The 13,797-nt window shown below is 39.8% G+C and overlaps 5 protein-coding genes across 7 annotated transcripts in view; 3 read left to right on the forward strand and 2 right to left on the reverse strand.

Annotated features, from left to right (window-relative positions):
- LOC129755060 (5-formyltetrahydrofolate cyclo-ligase) overlaps positions 1-13,797 on the reverse strand; it is a 48,685-nt gene that overhangs the window by 31,467 nt on the left and 3,421 nt on the right. The gene's annotated exons all lie outside the window — the stretch shown is intronic.
- On the reverse strand, positions 1,684-3,336 carry LOC129752723 (uncharacterized). The gene is made up of 2 exons (XM_055748494.1): positions 3,317-3,336; positions 1,684-3,224 (listed from the first exon to the last, which is right to left on the reverse strand). The coding sequence occupies exon 2, from the start codon at positions 3,160-3,162 to the stop codon at positions 1,684-1,686; it is 1,479 nt and encodes a 492-aa protein (XP_055604469.1). The 5' UTR covers positions 3,163-3,224; positions 3,317-3,336.
- Positions 7,899-8,695, forward strand: LOC129752724 (uncharacterized). Its single transcript, XM_055748495.1, has 2 exons — positions 7,899-8,229; positions 8,280-8,695. The coding sequence occupies exons 1-2, from the start codon at positions 7,899-7,901 to the stop codon at positions 8,693-8,695; spliced, it is 747 nt and encodes a 248-aa protein (XP_055604470.1).
- Positions 10,667-11,275, forward strand: LOC129752725 (uncharacterized protein K02A2.6-like). The gene has a single exon (XM_055748496.1). It carries the CDS (start codon positions 10,667-10,669, stop codon positions 11,273-11,275), a length of 609 nt encoding a protein of 202 aa, XP_055604471.1.
- On the forward strand, positions 12,103-13,461 carry LOC129752726 (uncharacterized protein K02A2.6-like). Its single transcript, XM_055748497.1, has one exon. The coding sequence runs from the start codon at positions 12,103-12,105 to the stop codon at positions 13,459-13,461; it is 1,359 nt and encodes a 452-aa protein (XP_055604472.1).

Below are 13,797 nucleotides of genomic sequence, written 5' to 3' on the forward strand. Positions count from 1 at the left end.
ACACGGCGGGTTTATTACTTCTCCTTTGTTTCGCTACCAGGCAATTAGGAGCAGCCTGTGATAGTCGATTGGCTATCGGTCATTCGTTTTGGGTATACTGCTGCACACATGCATTGTTCGTCGTTGTTAAAAAAAAGTGTGCGGCAGTAATTTGGCAACTGCGGTTAGTTGTCGCTGGGGGATGATTCAATATAAAAATTGATATTGCGTTGCGTTGCGCTACTTGATTTTGGCGCAAACATACCGCCCGCCTTGAGTTCACTCAATAGAAAACTGTTGCGCTGTGTAACAAGCTTTGGCTCATCATCTTGAACCTCGACTCGTGATGTTTCTGCAGCCTTCTGGCCTCGTCCTTCGACACCACTCCTGTTCGAGATAGGTTTACAGCATTGCTAGTAGACCATCGCTGCCACCCTTCAAAGCGCCTTCATCTACGTCTGAGTTTTGATGTGTCGATGATTTCCTGTTAAAAACGAAGAGGGTAAATTCTGGGTTGATTTTACCGTGAATGCAACGTAACTTGCACTGCGGCCCCCAGGCGTTTACAAAGAATGAACTTCGTTAAAAGCCTTGGTTTGCCCCTTTCGGGGGCTGAAATTACTATAAGTTTTCCAGTTGATCATGTTTCTTGATGTGGAGCCTTCCAAATAAAGTCCTGTTGAAGAAAGATACACAACAATTCTCCATACTATTTATGGGTGAGGAAAACGTAACTTTTGTATCGCCCCCTGGCATCGACGGCTTATATGCCGCTCCTAGCCACTTACGCCCCAACTGGGGGCATACTTATCTTAGACGGTGCAAATGGTAATAGTAGACCACATCATGAGCAAGTATCCTGGATGTCTTCGATGTACGGTACGGCGAATGAGCCCTGGTGGAAAAAAACTGCTGAATATTCCACTAGCAAACAGATAGGGTAAAACGTAACTTAATGAACGGCCCCCTGGCAAATGCAGCTAATGCGCTGCCAGCGCCAATGGTGCCCCTCGTGGGGGCGTAAATTACTTTTTTTTTCAGTTGAGAACCATAAACGAACGGTGAAACAAACAGTGGTAAATGAGATGGAGCACAACGATGACCATGAACAATCGGGATCCTTCACTTGTCGGCGATTCTGGACTTCAGACCAAACGGCGCAGTGTTAACCCTGGCGGAGGAAAAATACTATAGGACCCGCAAACAAACAGGTGGGGTTGAACGTAACTCGATGTTTGGCCCCCTGGCAATACGGTCAATAATGACACCAGTGCCAACAGTGCCCCTTATGGGGGCGTAAAATACTTATTTTAAAGGATGTCCAGGACGATGTGACGATAATGACGCTAATACTTCGTTGGATCTTTAGACTGTGGCTGAAGGTCTCGTGTTGTTGGGAACTTGGGAAGCTTGTCTGTCCATCGTTGTGCTGCTAAGAGTATACATCGGGGTATCGAACCTTCGTAAAATCCATACATCTTGTTCTTGAACTGCATCCAATACAGCTGACGCTCTTTTTTCCATGTTTCATCCAAAAAGGGCTTTTCTTTCCAAAGCTCTTGGAGAAACATTATTACTTGGACGATTGCTGGCCTGGCAGTATTGTAGAACGAACGGGCAGCAATGAGCAGGACAAACCAGAGCACAAAGAAAAGAGATACCCAGCATTGCGGCTTACAACGAATCAAATCTATTACTGGTTTTTCAGATGAATCTCTCTCTAGGAATTACGGTACTGCATGATAAAACTGTCGTTTCAGGAAGCTGTCCTGCGACAATCCATCCTAGGTGAGTGTTCTGTAGGATTGGGCCGTCGTCATTTATTCTCATCTGGTTCGGCAATAACATTTCGTAGAAGGCAGACACACCTATCACAAGATCAACTGGGCCTGATTTGTTGAAATCGGGATCTGCAAGGCTGATTGAAGACGGAAGTTTCCAGGTGTTAACGTCGATGTTTCTTTGGGGCAAATCAAGCGTTATTTGAGGCAGCACGAAAAAATTCCTCTCAGCACTAGTAAATGAAGATGTACATGAAACAATACGAGCAAGGACGGACTCCTTCGCAACATTCGTGGATCCTCCTACACCTTTCACGAGAAGGTTTTCTCGAAAGCGTTCGAACTTAAGTTTCTGTGATAATTTCTCAGTCATCAAGCAGATCTGAGATCCATTATCCAACAAAGCGCGAGCTAGGACCGTGTTACCGCTGCTATCGGCAAGCATGACAACGGCTGTCGACAAGATAGCATTGTGGGGTTGTGTTTCTGTGCTAACTAGAGTGGTAGTGTGGTGACTTACTATGGGCGTGTTTGTGGGAGGTGGCTGTTGTATAGGTGGGGAGTTGTTTTGCAAAGGTTGAGTTTGGGACTGATCGAGTTGCAAGTAGGACTCGCTTCTTGACTCACTGTTCGCGCGTTTAGGTCTACGTGGGGCTTGAGAAAAATTCCGATTGTCCGACGGGTTTCTATGGTCTGGAGAATATGGATGCAGCAGGTGATGGTGACGTAGTCCACACTTCGGGCAGGAATTAACCGAACAGTCTGCTACCAAATGTTCGGAATCTAAACAGTTGAAGCAGAGTCCCAATCTTCTAATCAAAACTTTCCGATCAATCACTCTCATCCTGCTGAATCTCGAGCAATGTTCGACCTTGTGCGATCCATTTCCACAGACAAGACAAAATCTCTCTACTGTAACGGTGCTGTGGCTGATGGGAGCTCTAAAATTGCGTTGATAGTCATTCCCACTCCGATTGGCAGTCGATTGCAAAATCGAACACTGATTTTCTAAAAACTCAACCATTGCTTCGTAGGAAGGCACGTTTTTAGAAGCATGGTGAGTTTCCCAAAGTCGATATGTTCCTGCGTCCAACTTCTGCGAAAGCATGAATGCCAACAATGCACTCCAATCGCTTGTCTTCTGGCCCAACTTCTCCAACTGCTGAAGGTTTGTTTTGAAAGTTGTTAACAGTACATTCAACCCTTCAAAACTTTCCATCCGCATAGCAGGTGCCGCAAAGAGAGCCTTCATGTGCTCCTGAGCAATCAGCTTGTGATTCTCGTATTTCGATTCCAGTATGCTCCAAGCCAGGCCGTAGTTTATTGCTGATACATGAATCTGGTTGATCTGTAGAAGTGCATCATCTCTCAACGACGTACGCAGGTAATTAAACTTATCCATTTCATTCAACAGTGCGTTGTCATGTATCAGCGACCTAAAGTTGTCCCGGAAACTAATCCATTCTGAAAGTTTTCCGGAAAAAATAGGCAGTGTCAGTTCAGGATATCTCGTGTGACATGTCATGGCTGAATCGGGAACAGAGGATCTGTGGTACCTTGATCTAACAGGCATCGATTCCATCTTCGACAATAGCTGCATTTTCACTGAAAAATACTTGTCCATAAACTCCTTAAACGTCTTCTTGCATTCCTTTCTCCGGGTTTCCTTTTTCACGTCATCATTTTCAAACTCGTCTTCAGCGTCTTCCGTGATCACTTCAACCTGCGTGCGTACGTCGCAAAATGTGTCGTAGGTGTAGGGTTGTGCATTTAATATATACAATTTGTTAACACCTGATTATTTACAGACCTTGCGCCACGAGTTTAAGTAGGAGACAAGGAGAATGGCAACACTGTATATTGGATGCGTAGATTTGGATAAGCGTGTGTAAAAGGGGAACGAAGGCGTCTATCGGTGTGAACAGTGCGTGAACGGAACGGCCGGGATATATTGTGACGATAGTGATATTAAACGGACGAGGAGGACCCTACAACTGGCGACGACCGGGAGAAAGAACCGCAGGACATCAAGGTGAGTTCGTTTCTGGACATTAAAAAGAATTTTTGCCGGGTTTTTCTTAAAAAGAAATGATCAGCTATCGAAATGTGGCTCGGAAACGAAAACAAAATGGCGGTCAAAATTGTACATGGGTGTATTATCGATAGCTGAAATGGTGCCGAATAGAAATTTGTGAGAAAAGTAACAAGAGATTTTGAAAATGGTAAAGTGAGATTAAGCTTTTCCATAATTAGAGGTTAGTCCCATTTCGTGGCCTATTTGAAACAGATTTGATCGGTGTTAAGTGAAAGGTTTTACGTATTCGTCGTATTTGTCAGCCATTAATCATTCTGTGTTGATCATCTCGGTGCTTGCAATTTACCAGAGTCGGATCTAGGGACGACACCTGTAAACCAAAATTGATAGTGCATAAATAGTGTGGAGATGGAACGTGATATAATTTTTTTTTTGTTGATGCTAATTTCAACCGTGAGTAGGGTGAATGTACCCGAACTTGGCCCCTAAGGCGTGGTTGACTATATTTCCCATGATTGCAGTCTTCCTGTAATATGTACCTTCAAAAGTCCTTCGACAAATATGATTGCTTACTGGCCTGAAATGTAGTAAAAATATGTTCTTGCTTTAAAGCGGTGGATAATTTGAGATAAATCTGATCAAACTATTGATTGAAATGCTCCTTATTGTGGCCCCCGTTCCTAATTGTGGCCCTTTATGAGTTCCTCAAATTGGCCGCCTCTAGAAGAAATTTTCCTCACTAATACAACAACAGCCCCCACGAATTCGTTGATAATATCCTGGAAGGAAGCACAACAATGTTCTGGTTGTTTTCAAAAAGTCGAAAGTACAAACTGTCAATCATTTTTTAGAATTGATATTTGCATGCAGAATTATAATCTTACGTAAAAAAGTTTCACTTGTTTGTTTCAGTTTTTGCTGTGTTTAAAATTTCTTTTATCAGAATGACGATCTAGAACAAATAGGTTCTAAAATATTTCATTGGTTAACATAAATATGTTTATTAACCGAGCAAACATATCGTTTGTTCAATTTTTTAAAATGAAATCATGATAGATCTGTTTCCATTGAAGTTAACATACGATAGTGAATGTTCATATTTTTTTATTCCACTCCCATAAAAGGAGGAGAAACAATTTAAAAACCATTATGACCGAGGCAAGGAGCAAGCTAAAGCTAAAACTCAAGTAAGCGAACGATTCTTTGAATCATACATATTTAAAATGTCGCCCTTAGGAATTTTCTAGCAATCGTTTGCGTACACCCGGATAGCAAAACAAGACAAACTATCGCTCACTCCAGCCAGCCTGATAGAAATAGATTGCATCTCACTTGTTCGTTTGGGAACTATAGTCAATGGAAGCGAACAGCAAATTTAAAAGCTAGGTGAAATTCAAGCTGCATCCCACTCGCACTCATGCAAAATCATCACCCAATCTCGGCAGCGCTTCCTTCGCATATTCCTTTCCTACGGGAAACAAACGTCGTCACCTCTGCTGATGCACAGTGATCCATAATATAAAACAATGTTGGTCAAATATTATTTTTGAATTCACTTGAAATTGAAAACAATAAAATTTAGCTCCTAATAACATAGTTTTTCAACATTGTAATGTAATTACTTTTTTTAATAAACATAATATTTAGAATGTCATAATTTGAACTTTGTCACCGTTCCTTTCAAAGCGACACATATGCAGCACATGTTCATCTCCAGCACAAATAAAATTAAATCAAAATACGTTGAACCTTATTTCCAAATGTAGATTTTTTTGGGTATGGATAAAGTAACTTCAAGGTTGAGATCCAAGATATCGATTCGGATCCGGATCCGGTTGATTTCGTGCTCAGAAGTAAACTTTGTTGAGAGGAAAAGTTCTGGAAATTTACCAAAGATTTTACAATTCCTACTAAGATGCCAAATACGCTTGAGAAACAAATAAATTGATTATAATCCAAAATACATTTATGGTATTTTTAAGTTATTAAAATCATTCTTTTTACTTTCGACCGGCTTTTAAATTTCCAGACCACTGTGCACTAACGGCCGACGATTCGGTCGCCGGCTGCTGGCTACCGTCTGCCTGCTGATTTCGTTCTCACACATACATACAAACCTCAATTAGTGGAATTTCATGCCAAGATTAGGCGAAAAAAATGTTTATATTTTCTTCAATTTTAGATAAAATATGTACGTTGTTTGGAATAGGTTATAATTTTATATTTTTTGCCACGTTTTGCTGTAACCATCGGTATTTTTTAGTAATTTTTTCATAGGGAAGTGTGTTTTTAAAATCGATCCGAAGAAGGCAGATGCACTAGCAAGGTAGGTTCATTTCAGATTTGCTGCGAAAATCGTAATTTTACTTCCAGTTTGTCATGGGAAAAAAAATTATTACGCAGTTATTTGGATTCAATTGCGGAAAAATGCTATGCAGAATGTAGACAAATGCGATTTTCTTTTATGTTTGATTTATTTTATATTTTTAAGCATATGTTTGACATATAAATTACCAAAATGCATTTTGGCATGCCAAGATAAGGAGCATGCCAAATTAAGGCTCACTTACCCTATTGTGATTTATGTTAATCGATTTCCAAAATTTTCTAGTATTATGGACATTATTCTGTGCTACATGCTTGCATTTTTTTTGGAAAGGAAGAGATTTGGTAAGTAAACAATTAAAAAGGAAATAAAATAATGTGAATTATTTTTTTTTGTAAATTATGAATGGAACATTGATACTATTTTTTCGCTGAAGAGAATAACAACAATAAAAAAAACACTTCTTTATTTTTAGGTGAGTTGGCAGTTGGATCAGAACAAACGCTTGGCCACAACTTGGTCAGGAAGTGGAAATTGAGAATGAAATTTGTGGTGAATATTGTGTGTCGACTATGTATCGTTTTTATGATGATTTGAAAGTTAAATTCAATGAAATTTAAGAGTTTTATTTAATGTTTTTTTTTTAATCGTTTTAATCATCGATATTAATATTAATTGACTTAAAAGCGTAGTCAAAGCATACTCAGCGATGGATGAAAAACTGGGGAGTAGTTTCTGTTAGCCAAGTATCACTATTTTTCAGCAACCTAAGATGAAAAATTATAAAAGGTTGTGGCAAATGTTACTAAGTGAAAGAAATTCTTTTTTTTTTCTCGCAGTAAGTTTTATTTCACTGAACTTTTTCATTTTCTAACTATCAACGGATCAAATGTTTTATATTATTTAGTTTGAGAGATAAAAGATCATTAAGCTCAGTGTTGGAGGTTCCATTTATTTTTCTTGTTTAAATGTGTTGCTCAAAGTTTTGCCAAGAACCATAGAAAAGTTGGATGTGAGTAGAATAGTGCAAGCAGAATAGTGCGCTCCTCCTACAACTGGGTTAATTTTTTTATTGTATAGGAACTTTTAGAGTTTCTGAATCAGTGCTCCGGGTTTCAATGCAGAAAGCATGATCAGAATGTTGACTTAGCGGGGAGCATAGAGCGTTGAACGAAGAACTGGATTGTGATCATGTAATACTGATATTACAGCAGAATGATAAGAAGCCACAATTTCGCTTCTATTGCAGGGAGCATAGAGCATAATTTTCAACGTATTATGATACTGAGTCGTACATGTCTGAGGCGGGGGAGCCTGGAAAATGATGCATCATAGCAGGGAGCTATGTTGAGGTCTAGTGCAGGGAGCATGTGAAAGTAGCTGGCAGGTAATTTGGAATTGTCCAAGAGCAGGGAGCCTAGGACGATAGATGAAATAGCAGGGAGCTATTTTATCTAGTGAATTGAAGCTACAGAGATGCAACAATTATTGAAGCTTTAAAGGAGTTTGTGAGTAAACTGAGAAAAGAGATGCTGTTAGTAATAACTGGTTTTGGGGTTGTCTGTCAGGATGTAACTGAAATAAAGTTTTTAAATTTGCGTCGTTCAAGTTTTCTTAATTTTTTTGGAGACAAACAAGCTATCCAGACAGAAGTTGTTATTGTAAAAATTATGTTGAGGAACATTCTAAAAATTTTGAACCAGTTTATTTCAAGCATTGCTGGGGGCTGTAGAGAAAATTAAACATTGAGATTGTTTTTTTCTATTTACGGTTTCAGATGGATGAAAGTAGACCGTTGCCTATGTTCAGATGTGAACAAATCGAGAACGGTAAACTGGCCAAAGAATGGCGGGAGTGGAAAGATTCGCTGGAGTTTTATTTTGACTCATATCAAATAACCGACCAGAAAATCAAACGGTCCAAAATATTACATTTTGGGGGTCCTCAGTTGCAAAAAGTTTACAAAAGTTTGGAGGGCACTGAAGATTTTCCTCTGGTTATGGTAGAGAAGCCTTGGTATGATGTAGCAATCAGTCGTTTGGATGCGTATTTCAAACCGCGTCGTCAAGATGTTCTGGAGAGACATAAGCTACGCACTTTGAAGCAAGGTATGATTTGTTTGATTCGATTTGTCTTTTCATTATTTCAATTCAGGTAGGTACGAATGAGAGTTTCGCTCATTACGTTCTGCGTCTGCGCCAGCAACTGATGGACTGCGGATTCGAAAAGTATTCAAAAGAGGTCCGCGTTGTTTTGGAGGAGATCATGCTTATCGACGTTATTGTGGAAGGATGCAACTTACCAGAGCTTCGAAGGAAGATTCTGGAGAAAGATCAGTCCTTGTCAGATATTGAGGCCATGGGAACTTCGCTGGAGAGTGTACGACATCAGGAAAAGGAGTTCAAAGCTGGAACGAATATGAATGATGGTGGACATATATCGGTTTGTGAAGTCGGAACATGGAAACCAAAAGCAGAACGCCAGCAAGGAAGAATTCTGAAACGAATTGCTGTTGGGCCTCGTAAAATTTTTGGTAATGGACCCGAAATTATATGCTACGGTTGTGGACGTTAAGGACACATTTCTAAATCACAAGTATGTCCAGCAAGAGATCAACCTTGTCGGAGATGTCAGAGGCTTGGACATTTTGAGAAAGTCTGCCGGAAACGCGTTTTTAATTCGCGAAAACCAGATTTTTATAAAAAAGTTGATGCAATTGAGGTAGATGAAAACATGCCAAGCCAAGACATTAAATCTTGTACGAGGTCACTTGAATCTGAAAAGAAGCTGTGTTATACGTTCTACACGGGATGCAAAACTAACGTGTTCAAGTGTGCAATTGGAGGTGTTGCAACTGAAGTGTTCATCGATTCGGGTTCAGACGTCAATATAATAACTTCTGAGACATGGACAAAGCTGAAAGCTCAACATGTTAACGTACACAGCAAAAAAAGATGTAAGCCACTAAACGTATTATTAGTGATTAACGATGTAATTCTCATATTCGAAAAATATAACATATTTTCGATGCTAATATTACATCTTAATAATGTACTAATTTTGAGCACGTCTTGTAGTGTAATATCACAACCTGCTATGCATTATTACACCAAAGTAGCCACGGTTGTTTCTGTTGTCATTTCACGACTCGAAATATTATGGAAGGTTTCCAAAGCTAAGAGATTTTTTTAAAATTTGTAAGTACTATCAATATTCAGCAAAAAAGTAAGCAAATCAATCGATATGTTACTTATTTAGTTTTTGTTTTTATTTGTAGGAATTCCATCATCCGGATCTCAAAATATGGTTGAAGAAAATATGTTTTTCACCCCATTTTTCCGGTTACGCTTAGATTGATCAGGATGATCAGGACAATGTTGACCTTTACCTCAATATATTGGGCAACATGAATGTCTCTCCCAAGAATATTGGATGTATTAGAATCGGAAAGCTAAAAATGGTTGAAAAATGGTTTAAAGCAGCTGAAAAAAACTATGGGGAATCGCAAATTATTCATCTAGTGCTAATCGGATGTGGATCGCATCGCCTTCCAGATCTTAACTAAAAAGCTTAATGACTAAAGAGGAAGTTGCTAGTAATGTGTGGCCGATAGTTTTGATGGTTCGCTAATGTAATCAATTTCTCGGATCGATGTAGAATATGTGTATGATAACAATAAAAAAACCGGTATTCTCATTTTTTCATTTTATAGAAAGTTGACTAATGCGATGAGTCTCGAAATCAATCTTCTATGATTTCATTTTTTTATCAAACTCCTTTCTTATTTTGTGTGGTGAGAGCATATAAGTTTCGTGAAGCAAGCATTTCATTTCTGATGAGATGCGATCGGCTTTCAAAGCCAAATCGAACACACTTTTCTTCCTAAAGCATTTCCCCGAGTCGGGACAAAGAAGTTAACTTATCGCACCAGCAGAATAAGTTTCAATAACTTGCTAATCCCTGTGTTAAAAAAATCTCTGCATTAGCTAATAAAAATAGAGCATACATTTTTCACTGATAATAATTTCGCTTTTCCGTTTTTTATTTTGTTTCCTTGTTAATACTACATGTGAAGAAAGAACCACAATACTGCAGAAAACTCTGAAACATTTTAATAACAATATCCTCTAAAAACATCAACAGAACACTTCCATCGTTGCTATGCTCTCGTTTGTTTTCTTTGATACATTACATACATTTGATGTAATTTTTTACATCTTTTACAAGCTATCGAATATACGTGAAAATGATGTAATATTAGAGATATTTAGCGACTCAATTTATGTGCACGTTTTTGACGTAATATAGCAACACTTTTTTTGCTGTGTAGACAAGTGCGAAAAAGGAAGTGATAAAATCCTCAAGGCCTACGCTAACAATGAATCACTTCCTATTTTGGGAACATTCGAAGCCATCGTTGAGATTGGGAAACGCGCATCAAACTGTAAATTCTTCGTTGTTGAAGGTGGACAAAGAAACCTGTTGGGAGATGAGACCTCTAAAAATTTGGGAATATTGAGAATAGGATTGGAAGTGAATCAGGTGATGGATGGAACAGATGTAAAGCGTTCTCCGTTTTCTAAGATTTCCGGTGTTCAAGTTCGTGTTCAGATGGATCCAAAGGCAGTTCCAATCTTCCAGCCATTGAGACGAGTACCGATTCACCTTGAAGCAGCAGTGACCGAGAAGTTAGACGAACTTCTAAAGCGAGACATAATCGAAATTAAGGAAGGCCCGGCAACGTGGGTTTCGCCGCTTGTGGTCGCAAACAAGGCTAACGGATCAATAAGATTATGCGTGGATTTACGACGTGTCAACCAGGCAGTCATTCGCGATCGGCACCCCATGCCTGTTATCGAAGATGTTCTGGCCAGGATTGCAAGAGGGAAGATCTGGAGTGTACTAGATATTATGGACGCGTTTTTCCTACTGGAGCTTGATGAAGAAAGTAGAAATGTGATGACGTTCATTACTCATCGTGGGCTTTATCGATTCAAGCGCCTTCCCTTCGGTCTTGTCTCTGCTCCTGAAATATTTCAAAGAACCATGGATCAAATACTAGCAAACTGTGAAGGCGCTTACTGGTACCTTGACGATGTAGGAGTCGAAGGAAGCACCGTTGAAGAACATGATATTCGTTTGAATAAGGTATGATGACATAAGTAAATCTTTTGCGAAATTTCTGAAATAAATAACTCAAATTGACATTGTAATAAACTCATTTTTTTTAACTCCATGTTTATCACTTACCATGGTTTCAGGTCCTTCAAAAACTTAAAGAAAGGGGAGTTGTTCTGAATTGGGAAAAATGTAAAATAAGAGTTACGGAATTCGATTTTCTTGGGCATAGAATCAGTTCTCAAGGCATAATGCCATCAGATGCTAAGCGAGACGCTGTTATGGATTTTCGCCGTCCTGCAAATGAAAGTGAGGTCCGAAGCTTTTTAGGATTAGCTAACTATATGGGTAAATTCATTCCGAAGGTATCAGAAATGGATGAACCACTCAGAAAACTCATACAGAAAGGAAATCAGTTTCGGTGGGGTGACGCAGAAGAGATGGCGTTCAATTGGATAAAGACGACGTTATCTAAGGCTAGTTGTTTAGGATTTTTTAGAACAGAGGATGAAACTTCTTTGTTTGCGGATGCCAGTCCAGTTGCTTTGGGCGCTGTTTTGATTCAAACTAATGAGCAAAGAGGTTCAAGGGTCGTATGTTACGCTTCCAAATCTCTCACCGACACAGAAAGAAGATATTGCCAAACCGAGAAAGAAGCTTTATCTTTGGTATGGAGTGTAGAAAAATTTCAGTTCTACCTAATTGGTAGGGAGTTTAACTTACTCACTGATTGCAAAGCTCTTACTTTCTTGTTCGCACCAGCATCTCGTCCCTGTGCCCGAATCGAGAGATGGGTTTTGCGCCTCCAAAGTTTTACGTATAACATCGTCCATATTCCGGGTGAGTCTAACATCGCTGACGTAATGTCGCGACTGTCTACGTCATCTCCAAAACCTTTTGATGAAGCAGAGGAGTTAGTGGTTCGAGAGATTGCTTCTGCTGCTGCCCAGACAATCGCCTTGACATGGCAAGAGATTGAGACGGTTAGTAAAGAAGATGAAGATATACAACAAGTTATAGCCGCATTGAATTCTGAAACCGTAGATGAGTTACCCTTAAGCTATAAGACAATATTTTCCGAACTTTGTTGCGTGAATAACGTGTTGCTGAGAGGAGATCGGATTGTAATCCCAAAAAGACTTCATCAACGTGTCTTACATCTGGCTCACGAAGGTCATCCGGGCATGCGCATGATGAAAGGACATTTACGCGCAAACGTGTGGTGGCCAAAAATGGATCAAAACATTGAGCAATTCGTGAAATCCTGTCACGGTTGCACTTTAGTTTCCGCACCTGGCCCACCAGAACCAATGGTCCGGAAGGAGCTTCCATCGCGACCATGGGAACAAATCGCTGTTGATTTCTTGGGACCACTCCCAGACGGTGAGAATCTTTTTGTATGTGTTGACTTCTACAGTAGATATTTGGAAGTAGTAGAAATGCAAGAAATCACAACAACCTCCACAATTGAACAGTTGCTTATTATATTCTCTCGATATGGACTGCCAGTGGTCTTGAGAGCAGATAACGGACCCCAATTTATTTCTGAGGAATTCCGTCTATTTTGTGAAGAAGAAGGGATTCGGCTTGAGAGTACTATTCCGTACTGGCCTCAAATGAATGGGGAGGTAGAGCGTCAGAACCGCTCCATTCTCAAACGGCTACGAATTGCGCAAGAGCTTGGGAAAAATTGGCGGAAGGAGCTTCGTCAATATTTGCTAACTTATCATTCTGCGATACACCCAACTACAGGAAAGTCTCCATCAGAACTGATGTTCGGGCGGCGGTTACGTACCAAGTTACCCTGTATCCCTGTGGAGGTTTGCGAAGTTGAAGAAGTCAGAGATCATGACCGAATCCAAAAAGAAAAAGGTAGGCTGTATGCTGATCGTAGCAGAAAAGCTAGATACAGTAGCATTGATATCGGTGACCTAGTGCTTGCGAAGCGAACTAAGAAGGATAACAAACTTGCTTCCGATTTTTCTCCTGAAGAGTTCAAGGTTACAAAAAGACAAGGAACTGACGTTATGATAAAATCAACTACTTCCGGAAAGGAGTTCAGAAGAAGTGTAGCCCATCTTAAACGCATAGCATCTCAGTCTGAAGCTAAGGATCCCTCCGATGAAGGTTTAGAAGAAAACCAAGATACTTCAAATCGGATAACAGCACCAGATTCCAATGAAACTCTTCCCAATGAACGTTCAAGAAGGACAAAAGGTTGAATCAAGCCGATTGAAGGATTTTGTAACATATTGACATCGCTAATTTGATTTTTAATTTCTTTTAAATGAAAGGTAGGGATGTAGGGTTGTGCATTTAATATATACAATTTGTTAACACCTGATTATTTACAGACCTTGCGCCACGAGTTTAAGTAGGAGACAAGGAGAATGGCAACACTGTATATTGGATGCGTAGATTTGGATAAGCGTGTGTAAAAGGGGAACGAAGGCGTCTATCGGTGTGAACAGTGCGTGAACGGAACGGCCGGGATATATTGTGACGGAAGTGATATTAAACGGACGAGGAGGACCCTACAGTAGGCTTCATCCAGCTTG

This window comes from Uranotaenia lowii, chromosome 3, assembly GCF_029784155.1.
Source record: "Uranotaenia lowii strain MFRU-FL chromosome 3, ASM2978415v1, whole genome shotgun sequence".
Taxonomy (NCBI): domain Eukaryota; kingdom Metazoa; phylum Arthropoda; class Insecta; order Diptera; family Culicidae; genus Uranotaenia; species Uranotaenia lowii.